Source organism: Beta vulgaris, chromosome 1 (assembly GCF_026745355.1).
Source record: "Beta vulgaris subsp. vulgaris cultivar EL10 chromosome 1, EL10.2, whole genome shotgun sequence".
Taxonomy (NCBI): domain Eukaryota; kingdom Viridiplantae; phylum Streptophyta; class Magnoliopsida; order Caryophyllales; family Amaranthaceae; genus Beta; species Beta vulgaris.
The window spans coordinates 57,614,679-57,626,533 of NC_079202.1; the positions used below are offsets into that span (position 1 = coordinate 57,614,679).

The 11,855-nt window shown below is 34.7% G+C and overlaps 2 protein-coding genes across 5 annotated transcripts; both read right to left on the minus strand.

Moving 5' to 3' along the window:
• Positions 1-1,851: 1,851 nt before the first annotated feature.
• LOC104888729 (uncharacterized) lies at positions 1,852-5,495 on the minus strand. Of its 3 annotated transcripts, none has more exons than XM_010673771.4 (7): positions 5,355-5,495; positions 5,018-5,264; positions 3,938-4,530; positions 3,501-3,693; positions 2,823-2,887; positions 2,529-2,739; positions 1,852-2,453 (listed from the first exon to the last, which is right to left on the minus strand). In XM_010673771.4, exons 2-7 carry the CDS (start codon positions 5,225-5,227, stop codon positions 2,073-2,075), a joined length of 1,653 nt encoding a protein of 550 aa, XP_010672073.2. In that variant the 5' UTR covers positions 5,228-5,264; positions 5,355-5,495; the 3' UTR covers positions 1,852-2,072. The 3 variants fall into 3 exon arrangements, with proteins under 3 accessions (XP_010672073.2, XP_048495056.1, XP_010672083.2); XM_048639099.2 differs by having other exon boundaries at positions 5,018-5,268; XM_010673781.4 differs by lacking the exon at positions 5,018-5,264 and having other exon boundaries at positions 5,355-5,480.
• LOC125491524 (tRNA-specific adenosine deaminase TAD1) lies at positions 5,363-11,652 on the minus strand. Of its 2 annotated transcripts, none has more exons than XM_048639103.2 (11): positions 11,418-11,652; positions 11,212-11,332; positions 10,218-10,381; positions 9,971-10,102; positions 9,550-9,663; positions 9,294-9,463; positions 9,136-9,212; positions 8,936-9,055; positions 8,553-8,640; positions 7,559-7,673; positions 5,363-5,504 (listed from the first exon to the last, which is right to left on the minus strand). In XM_048639103.2, the coding sequence occupies exons 1-10, from the start codon at positions 11,575-11,577 to the stop codon at positions 7,563-7,565; spliced, it is 1,257 nt and encodes a 418-aa protein (XP_048495060.1). In that variant the 5' UTR covers positions 11,578-11,652; the 3' UTR covers positions 5,363-5,504; positions 7,559-7,562. The 2 variants fall into 2 exon arrangements, with proteins under 2 accessions (XP_048495060.1, XP_048495063.1); XM_048639106.2 differs by having other exon boundaries at positions 11,212-11,346; positions 11,418-11,554.
• Positions 11,653-11,855: the final 203 nt, after the last annotated feature.

Sequence of the window (11,855 nt, forward strand, 5' to 3'; positions counted from 1 at the left end):
TTATTGTTTTACACCATTCCAAGGTATATTTATTGCTCTTTCATTCTATTTTAAAGGAAAAAGAAGAAAAAAACTAGTTCCAAGACAAAAATAACCAATAAACATTTACTTAAATATATATTTTTGGGAAATTTTAAAACTCTTTTCATTTTCCTTAATACTTGTAAAAAATAAGAAGTGATCACTATATTATAGCACGGAGGGAATATTAAGCTATAATATACTAGTATAATGTGTTGGGTCCATTATTAAGATTCCAAAGAGGATTTTTTTACTGAGTATCGGGTTCTTATCTCTGACAACGTAGATGATGCACATAATTAAGTGAATATTTATGTTGGATAGTTTATTTTGGTGTAGCTCTAGAATAGTGGTTGAAATTAGTCTAACTCTGTCATGAACTTTAAAGGATTTGGATGCCTAATTTTGTTCGGCATAAAAATTTGAGAAAATAATTGTTTATGAAAATTTATAAATGAATAGTTTAACATCACTTTGGCTAAATTTGGGTTTTTCAAGGTACGCCTATATATTTTTTTATCCATATGAGCCACGAAGGTAGTACAAAGTTTAAAGAAGAGGAGGGGGGGATTCGAACCTGTGACCAACAACACCTCAATATTAACCACCTCAATATTAACCATTAAACCAAGACATCCTTAATTACAAAGTACGCCTATATTGATAAGTCTAGTGTCCCATTATAGACCCTAGGGTGGAGCCTCTAACACTCCTTTCGATATCCAGATGGTGTATAGTAGTATCAGAGAGAAAGAGAATACAGCAATGTAAAGCTTAGCTTTTCATGTTATGATCTACTCCCTATTGTCTTTATTAATTTACCCGTACTTTAAAACTTATTTTTCAGCATAAAATTATGTTTTATTTTCTGCGAAATTTGTTTTATTTTTGATAACAAATGTTCTATTTTAAAAATGTTCGTTTACAGCTTATTTGTCAGCAAAAAATATGTTTTATTTTACGTGAAAATATGTTCTACGTTTGATGAACAAATGTTCTAATTAATTAATAACTTTTCTTTAATATTAACACAATTATTCGAATAGAATATTCTAATATTATAAAGAGAGATACAATATATACAATATCGATTTTGACATTCAAGTAGACAAAGTGAAATACTGAAATACATAAGAAAAGATTTGCGTTGGATTGGCACTATACCTTTATTGAAACAGAATATTTGCTTATTGAAAATAAAACATCTATTTGTTTGCTAAAAAATATGTTTAAAATGAACATTTGTTGAAATAGAACATTTGCTCATTGAAAATAGAGCAACTTTTACGAAAAATAGAACATATCTTTTCGCTAAAAATATGCTTAAAACGAACATTTATTAAAATAGAACATTTACTCGTCGAAAATAGAACAAAATTTACTAGGTGCAGCATGTACACCGCGCACATGGGAGCACAATATCAACTAAATCACTTCATTGTTTCTCACTTAATAAAAGTTTTCCATTTGCAATAAGTCTTATATTACCAAATAAGCAGTAAGGGCTTGTTCTCCCGGACTTATTTTCAGTTCAACTCAATTCAGTTCAGTTCAGCTCAGTTCAATTCAATTCAGTTCAGGACAATACCTTTACTCTCACATATAACTATTCATTTCAGTTCAATTCAGTTCAGTTCAATTCAATTCAGTTCAGCTGTTTTACGCCGAAGAGGACAGACCCTAAGAATGGTTTATCTTGTTGATCAATCACTAACCACATCTAATTTCGACACCGAACAGTTGAACACCAACCTTTTCGTGTCAGTGTCACATCTAACTATCTAAGCATCACATCTTCATTAACATATTGAGTTTGTTGGAGGAGAGGAATCAGACCAACTGCACAAATCACACTTGTTTTGATAGTAACATTCTCGTTTTCAGAAGAAACAAAATACAAATGGCTTCTATCATCAAGTTTAGCACCTACTCCTAGTTTCATAAGAAACATAAAAGTCCAATAAAACATCAGGAATTCATGACACATTAATCAAGAAAAAATCAGCTCAATGAAGCATCATGAATTTATGACACAATACAATATACAAGAGCTAATACAATCCAGCCTTACTCTTATTAGGTTCCAACTTTCCCCAATATTCATTCTCCCACATCTCCACTTGCCTAGTCAAATTAGCTTTTTTCTCCACAAAAGTTCCAAGACTTGAGGGATCATAAGGAGGGGGCAAAGTACAAGGAACTCCATTACTAGGAGATTTTTCCAAGGACTCCTCCATAAATTTCCTCCAACTACCTTCAGTTTCACACGCCATTGCTTCGGCACATAGCTCAACTGCATTGGGAGGAATCGCGGGTTTAAACCGTAATAGTTTTGAATACTCGGTTAACAGATGTAACATGTAATCATACACATATTCCATCTTCATCTCTTCGTGAATGTACCTAGTTGCAGCCTGCCCTATCTCCTGTGCCTGCTTAATCATAGATTTTGAGTTAAATGATAACTAATTCGGGTTTAATTTACTAGACTTTAACATTAAATTTACCTTATCAGTGTGATTATTGCCCCATTCCACAGCGAACTTAATAGATTTGCATTTGTCATTGTCTCTGATGGGCCAGTAATGCACCAAAGGTAACATCCCTCTATTGAAAAAATCATAGTACTTGGGCTTCACTACCAATGTCATAGAGTCACATCCTAGAATATATTTCTCACTCACAGACCAAGCCCATCCTTCAATGTAGACTTTGTACCTTTATAATGTTAAGCAAATATTAGTATGAGATTCTAGCTTATTTTAGAAGTAAAAAAGAACTACTAATTTATAAAATATTACCTATGTGTGCACTGATCCTTCAGGTTGGATTCTTTATACCCTACTTTAGCTTGTTTGTCCCAGTTCTGCAGCAATATGTAAATGCTGAGAATTCAACTCAAAAAAAAATTCCTTAAGATGAAGGGAGAGTAAGTAGGGGAAATCTCAAGGGTGAACTAGTGAATCACTAACTACTCCAAGCACCTTACCCTCAACTGTGTTATCTTAAAGCTAATACATTACACTACATAGAATAATCTCCTTCTTTGTATTTACTTTATAGTTTTACACAATAATAATTGCTAAAATAAATTGTTTTAAAATTTTGCTAAAACTTGTAGAGCTGAGATTATTAGGCGGCTCATATTATACTATGCCAAGAAATGCAAAATGGGTTGATTGGTAATTTTCTAGATATAGAATCCAGCATCTAATATTCAATCAAGTAAAAATTATAAAAAATAATTTGACATTTTGAACATATACAATAAAATTAACCCCGTAAAAATTAAATAATGACATCATTCTAGTGATTAAATATGATCAAAGTTAGTATATAGATAGTTCAAAAAGTCAAAATGATCCATCTATTAAAAAACGGATGAAGTATTAGTCAAGGCCATAAACGACGTGATCATTGCACAGCAGGACTTGAGCTTTCCCAAAAGATACAAATTTTCAGGTTAGAAGGAAGCAGACCTGGGTATAAATGCGAACGTTCCAGTCAGTAGTGTCAGTAGCATTACACTTGACAAAGTTCGCCCTCCAAGGTGAAACGTGAGGGTTGCCTCTCCAATAAGCATAAGGCACCTTGTCCTTCCATTTTACCATTTTGCTGCCTTCTTGTATGTCCCTGGATGCGTTTCTCCACGGTTTTATGTTGCACTCCGGCCTACGATCAAATACATATATAATTATACATAAATTCGTATATTTTCTAGATTTTTTTTTATTACTATTTGTAAAGATCCGTGTTATGGTGTTATCTAGTCCTAGGAACTAGCAAGATATGTCAATTTATTAACCTTCATTTTAGAGTGGCTTTTCAAATGTCAAAAAATGAATATAATAGATGTCAGCTAATATACTATGAGGAAATTGAGTAAAAAGGATAATAAAAGAGAAGCTTAACATACCAACCCCAAAAGGACCAATCAGGGAAAACAATGTCCAAACCCCATGGATCAGAGCAATACTTAAACAAGGGTGGTGGGCCAGAATTGGGTCTCCTAAATTTCTTTGCTGGAACCATAGGCCTATCATCACAATCAAACATTAGCTCCAAATCAGGCAATCTCCCAGGGTACCACCTTAGTAACTGTAGGAACCCCCACAAAGTGAACTCATCTCTTGTTTGAAGTGACTCCCTGAACTTCTCTACATACATCCTCCCATCTAGGATCACCAGCCTAAAGTGGGCCGTCTTTTGAGCCGCATCCACCATTTTCCGTGTGACACCTGTTCCCTTCCACGGTCGTAGATCTTCGTGGATCCAACGGAAGTAATCCGGGCATGTTGACGAATGGCTAGGATTCATAGAGCTATAGTTGGTAGGATAGTTGTGAGGGCATGTTTGGGTTGTACTCTTGGAGGTGCATTGTAGTGGATATTCTTGTGGTTTTGGCTTTGATGTTAATGTTGAGATTGATATTAGCTGTGGCGGTGGCGGCGGTGGTAAAGGTTTAGAAGTTGTTGAATATTGTGATATTTGTAATGGAGATTTCGCTGGCTAAAATGAGAGAAATGAAGTAAAATAACTTAATTAGCAGCAAGTTTAAGAATAACCAGTGGCATTTATAATATAAAATACTCATGATATAGCTTGACAAATAAATCAAAAATATACTCATGAAGTCCAAAGTATAAGCATAACATGCACATTCGTACATGCAAGAAATCTATATCTTTTAATAGGTAGAAAAAAATTAGTATAGGAAAAGCTACTACAACAACAAAAATAAAGAGCAGAAGGTTGAGTTGATGAAAATTCAAATAAAAAAAAAAAAAAAGGTCAAAGTTATCAAGCTGTTTTTCTCTTTTTTTGAAGGTGAGAACACCATCACACCAAGCTATCTAGTATAACATGTACATTTTTAAGAAAGAAAAGCTAACATACATACAAGAAAGTTTTGTCCAATATTAACAATAGCAACAAAACATCAAATAATTTGTGTTTCAAGCAAAGAAACCAAATCAAAGTCATAAATGTGACTTACAGAAGTGCTCCAACCAACAAAAAGTTCGTAGCAAAAGAAGAAGATGAAGAACAGGAAGAAAGAGAGCAAAAAATTGCTAGCTAAAGACCCTCCTTTCTTCGATTCCCGACATTGCCGCCCTGCAGCTAAAAGCTTCTTGGTTGTATGATCACTTCCATACCCCAAAAAAATCCAACCAAAGAACTTAAAATTCTTGATGGTATTGGTCATGGTCTATAATGGCTCTGACTGAAGGTGTATAATAAACCTAACTGCACGAATAATAATAACAATTAGGAAGTAAACTATGGTATTATGAACATTGATTTATAATTGAAAAGGTGGGGCCTCAATTCACCTTCTTCTTGTATGTTGGCAGACGTATTGCATGTGCCAGTGAACTTTTTTTGTTTAAATGACGTTGAATTTTACTTTGGGTCACAACATTTAACACTTTTGTTAAAAGAAGGTCCTTGCATTTTCTTGAATCTGCTTCACGTTTTCCATTCTGAAGTAAAATAGGAATAAAAGGTTATACAATCTGAACTGATAATATTCTATAACAGTTAATTTTATACTATTCTTGTAATACAACTGTAAAAAGCTAAAAGATGTTTCATATCCCTCTAAACAAACACGGGACTAACTCTTTTTGAGACCACAAATCCGTATTAAGATCCTTTCCATTTCTTTGCATCCATTTCTTATCCTATGTTGATGACATAAACTAGCAAAAAGTAATCTTCTAAACGAAACCCTTATTTGCCCTCTTCATACATTCTCAACCATTGATCTAGGAAATATACCATCCATGGGGAGGATCCAACTCCACAAATTTGTGTCCCTCTAGCAAAATAACTCGTAAAGGATGCACATAAATCTCAAAGATATACACCAATAGTTGATAGAGTATGAAAACAATCTTGATATTATTCCATATATAGGATATTATATTTTGTATATACTATCTTGTACTTCCTCTTTTTCTTTTTACTTGCGACAGTTTGACTTTCACGTTTGTCAATGCATAATTTTAACCATCAATGAGTTTAATTACCAATAAATAAAAATAATAAAAAGTATATATTTGGAAAATATACATTCACACGAATCTAACAAGATCCCACATGAATATGTTTTTCCTTAACTATAAATCACCAAACATAAACGAAGTAGAGTTGGGGAATAGTGTAAAAGTCAAATCGTTGCAAGTAAAAAGAAACGGAGGAAGTATGTTGTATCTCACAGATGTTACTCGGTATCTTGTTTATTTATGTTTTCTTAATCTCAAAGACATACACCAATAGTTGATAGAATATGGAAACAATCTTGATATTATTCTATATATAGGATATTATACTCTGTAACTACTATCTTGTATCTCGTAGATATTACTCGGTATCTTGTTTATTTATGTTTCTTATTAGAATGTAACTCCCTTGTATTTAAAATATTAAAAAAAGTGGATGACATGGGTGGACAAAAAAAAGGAGAAAGTAGATGGGAAATGTTACCGAGAATAGAATAAGCCGTGCATAAATTAAAAAGATACAGACCAAAAAGGAAAAAAAAAAAAAGAAACAGAGGGAGTATCCCGTAGATATTACTCGGCATCTTGTTTATTTATGTTTTTTATTAGAATGTAACTCCCTTGTATTTATTCATCAGTAATGGGATGATATTGACATTGTGAATAGAACATTCCTTTAATAATAACTTTCACAAGTGAAAACCTCAATCACCAGTAAAGATAGTAGTGCCCAAGTTGTCTCCACAGATAACAGGTGTACAAGGAGGTGACAAACCAAGCTCTTTGAGATACAGCGTCAATCATACCCAACGATTAAAAGTAAAACTAGGTGCACACTCTTCACTTTGAAAAAAATAAGATTCAAGGCTCATCATATTTAATCGAGTTTGATCAGGTGAAATAAAGTCTAATAAATTTTAGCTCCGGTGAAGAGAATGCATCGTACAACATCTCATGAAGGATAGGGTCTTGTCCAAGCCTTTCAAAAAGAAGGCAAAAAGTTACTATAATAGGTGAAGTCATGTAGATAGCTCCAGTCAATTAGTAAGACAGAATGTCAATTCTAACATCTGGTGGCTAGCTCATGAGCTCCGAGTACACCACATTATCGTCATCAGGAAGTTTATGGGAAGTCTTCTCTCAAGAATGTACCCTACTTGAATCTTTAACATCTTTAGATCCTCGATTTAATCACACAAATCTTCTTGGATCCATTTTCAATTTAACTAGAGTTTATCTTATACATCCCATGTATATACGATTTTCCCTCAATTCTTTTGCTGCACTCGACGGGCAGATTGCGAAAAACATATAAGCTTTCAAGTGAAGCTCAACAGAAAACATGTGTCATACCCTGACTAATGTACATTTTTCCACAAAAAACATTGGATATACACCAAAATGAAAAAACACCCATTCAACCGGTTCAATTAACAATTAGCAATTAGCACTTCATCATGATGATTATTATGTTTTCCTTTTGTTCCCCATCAAACTTTTCAATCAAGCTAATCAGGTAGAGAGTCAATTACCTTGCTACTGGCTGATCAAAAACATATCAGAATCAACAGGTTTCATGAGCCAATTGCAAAAACATGGGCTTCCCTTCAAGATCTTAGACATTTGATAGTACTCTTGAGCATTTTCCTGCAAAAGGTATTATACAACACAATCAGAAGCATCAAGCATTGTGGTAAAAAGAAGAGATTGATAAGAGTAAAATTTAAGAAAGTATCAGCTCTTATTCTTCAATAAATTGCAACAAATGAACATGATTTCATCCCCAAAAATTATCGGCCAGTCTATAGCCTTTGCCCCTCATCACTTCAATTTTATGGCTAGTGAGTAGAGGCTGACTAGAAATAGTGGTTCTATTATACTTGTTTTTCTCTTTTACCACCAAAAGTACTCTTATTCCACCAAAAGGTACTCTTTTTTTCACCTTTTCCCATTATTTTACATTGAATGAATCAAAAAGTACCCTTTAAAGAGCTTGAAAGTGACATTGCCTAAATTCTTGTGTAATACATAATGTAGCAATTAAAAAAACGAAGGGAGTATCTCACTTCTGACATGAATTCAAGTAAACAACATCAAGCCCTCGTATTATTTGAAGTTCAATATTAAAGGTTGGATCATGTCTAGTTATGTCTGAGTGGTGGCCGAGGTGGACTTCTAAAGGAACGCCATAAGCAACTGCTTCACAATAGCAGGTAGAGGGTTGGCGTAAGAAAAGAAAAGAATTTAACTTCTAAACTGGGTGCAAGGCTGCAAACTCAAAGGTTATAGCATTAACACGACAAAAAGACAGTAATATTATCCAATGTTGCTTATTTCCGTATGCAGATATTACAAAGACTGAAAGAAGTACCAACACATGTATGACCCACAGACCACACACATGTAGCAAAATCGCGCAAGACCAAGTGCACAAAAGGATAACTTCAGCTACATTATGAAACGGGCATAGCAATTAAGATGCTCACTTTAATAAAAGGATCAAGGCAAATAAGGTATACACATTACCTTAAGTTCTCTATAAGAAATCCCATTGTCTTTCCATTCAGCCAACTTATTGTGTCTTGAGGACAAAAAACACTCCAACAGCCTCTTCCTGCAATATGCATAGTAACTTTAACAAAACATGCTAAAGCGAGAGACATAGCCAACAACTACATAGACATGCATAAAGTTATCAAAACTACACCACAACCCAGTCTAGCCAAGTCTAAGCCTCTTAAGACTTAACAGGGTCCATCTCTCCAGATACAAGTAAGCACACCCTAATAATTTGTAGCATACAGTATATTTTATCCGAAATTCAGTAAGGGGGAAAATAATTTCAAAAAAATGAAATCATTCGTCTTAAGCAATATATCGAGATGAACAAAATCACATATGTATATTACTTGCACAAGGATGACTGTGTGGACGGAAATAATGCTCCTTTTGAAGACGTTCCTTGTTTCCTTCCAGTCGTCCCGAGGATGACCTCATGCAATTCATGCTTATTCCAGCATATAGAGTACCTGAATACCAGTGCAATTTGAACTTTGCAACTCAAAGCCACACAATCACCTCTGAGATGAACTGCCAAACAAAGACTCACCCGCATGTTAATGTAGTCTGAGCAGAACCATTATGCTGAAATTCCTTTGGTGGGACAGGAGCTTCGAAAAATAAAGGCTGTCAAATCAAGAGGTCGCTTATATTAAGAGACTAAGAGTCAAGTGCTTACAGCATTAACATATGACAAAAGAGGCATACCTCATTCACCAAAAAAGGACCAACTGACGTATTCGACAATGGTAGTAGCCTATCGTACAAAGCCCTCCTCAAGTTATCCTTCAAGGAGAGATTTTGAGAGATATTGCATGATTGCCCAATGGTGATTGAAGAGATGTAAACAGGTTCGAGCAGGTAAGAAAGCAGAGCACCTAATAACCAAGTATAGAGTAAAGACCCCATGAAGTCATAATCAATGGAAACCTCCACTAAGTCATTGACTTTAATACAAACTGACCTTGAATTCCAACAACGTTCCAGCGTGCTATTTTGTCTGAACAGCTAACAGAAGAAGTAGTCGCACCACGGCCAGGTTTCCTTTGGACTAAGCCAGTTACTATTAGGCAGTCACCTGCAAATAGTGTCACCAAGTACAATTTCAGACTTAGAGACGATAGTTACATATTGGAGATTCAGAAACGAGGGTTATGTGTTACATATTTTTTAACACAACCCGTCAAATATTAATCTACATTTTTTTTCTTTTGCTCAAACATAATTGATTGATTTAATGTGTAACCAAGAGCAAAATAAGCTTAATGGCCTTGATCTGCTTACTGTCAGCTGCAGACAAAATGCATCGAGTAATATGTATCAAATTATAATGCAGCCAAGTAAAATTACTGCAGAGGTAAAAAAGAAAAAAGAATACATTCAACCATTGCTCTTCATTGAAGCCTCAGAAGATGTTTGTCCAGCAGGCTGAAATGCATCTGTTGATGATGCTACGACCTCCTCTCCAAAGGGAACATTTCTTAAGGATTGTGGCAAACTAAGTGAAGCATCCCCACCTATAAGGAAAAAAATAAATAAGCCCCCAAGTAACAGTAAGGACTGTCAAAAGACTATTTTTGACACACCAGTATACTACAAGTGATGAAAGAAATAAGGTATACTTATACTTACATGGCAACTGCGAAATATACATATGTAAACGCCAACCCTCCTTAATTCTGTACCGTACTTCACCAGACCCATTAGTCTCCAAATAAATAGGTAACTTTGTGGCATTGACACCTTCATCCTTCTCAAATAAATTGCAATAAGAATGAATCTGTGAATAGAAGAATCTGGCATCATCCAAAAATAAATCAATCTTATAGCGGCCTCCATACGGTAATTGAAGGAGCATAAAAAGTTAAAAACAGATACCAGGCAAACAGGATTAGATGCCCGTGGGCCGTGATAACAATAATAAAAGTATTATTATTCAGGCGCATAGACCACGCAAAATCGCAGATTCAAAGTCTAACGCATCAACATTGAGCAATGCCTTACCTTAAGAGGTTCCTAGTACGTACTTGCCCCTATGATAACAAAGAGGACATTTTCAAGTAACCTTGACTTGGAAAGCAACATTTTGATCACAGCTACATGTCTAGCAGCAACATAGACCAAGTTCATACAAATACTATGTTAAACTAATATCCCATCATCTCCTATTTTCCTACGACGGCCCTGTTGTGTCAAACTTACTTTCAGTCCTTATAAGAAAAAATAAGTTCAGATAAGTTCATAAGATACAAGTCTTTGGATAAGAATGTAAAAAATCTACAATGCACTAGAACTCCCTTGTTGACGATCCTGTCCTCCGACAGCATCTAGGGTTCCTCGAACAATGTGATATCTCACACAGGGTAAATCAAGGTCTAATAAGGAGTAATAAGTTAAAATAAAGTTTGACACACTCACAAGAACACCTTGATTCGGAATATCGAACCGCCTAACCAGCCAAAATTACCAATTGTATAAGTACTACATTATCCAATCTCGCTTAACGATTGCTAATTTACCATTACACATTTCATCAAACATAATACATCAATCAACATCATTACACCAGCACAAAAAAAATTAAACAAAAGATCTTAAAAATCAAAAAAAGAACAAGTTAAATTACCTTAACAAAGCTCGTCGAGCAATAATTTCAGCATGAGAATCATTGACAACATCACCATATAAACTCCGATTCGATCTAGGTAAACATTTAGTACCCGTTCCCAAAGAAACGACCTCTAAATCTGCAAACATAATACTAAACTATTTATCAAAGTTGCGAATTGCAGAAAACATGGAAGTTTTTCATGAAATTAAAGCAGAAGATACCTTGAGAAGGAGATGATAGAAGAAAAGCAGCTAAAACGGAAACTTCGCGGCCTTGAGGTTTTCCCTTTTTAGGAAGAGAATTGAAGATAGCGAAAACCTTGTCTGAAATTGTGTCACCCCATGTCTTTCCTTCTCCATCTAACATCAAATTTTCCCCCATAGTCGACTACAATTCTAAGCTTCTGCAACTGTTTCTGTTAAGGCTTTCCAATTTTCCATTTTATGTTATTTTATGGGGTTTTTTTTTTTGGGAAAATTTGATTTAATTAGTTCAAACATGGTCATTCACATCAAAGGTGATCATTTTGGCCCGGCCTGTTTTTGGGCCGGGTTTTGGGCAAAATTTTTCGACTCGCGAGACGGACCTGGTCCGTCCATATTTTTTTTTTGCTTTGGGCGGGTTTTGGGCAAGTCAAATACGACTTTTTAGTCTATTTT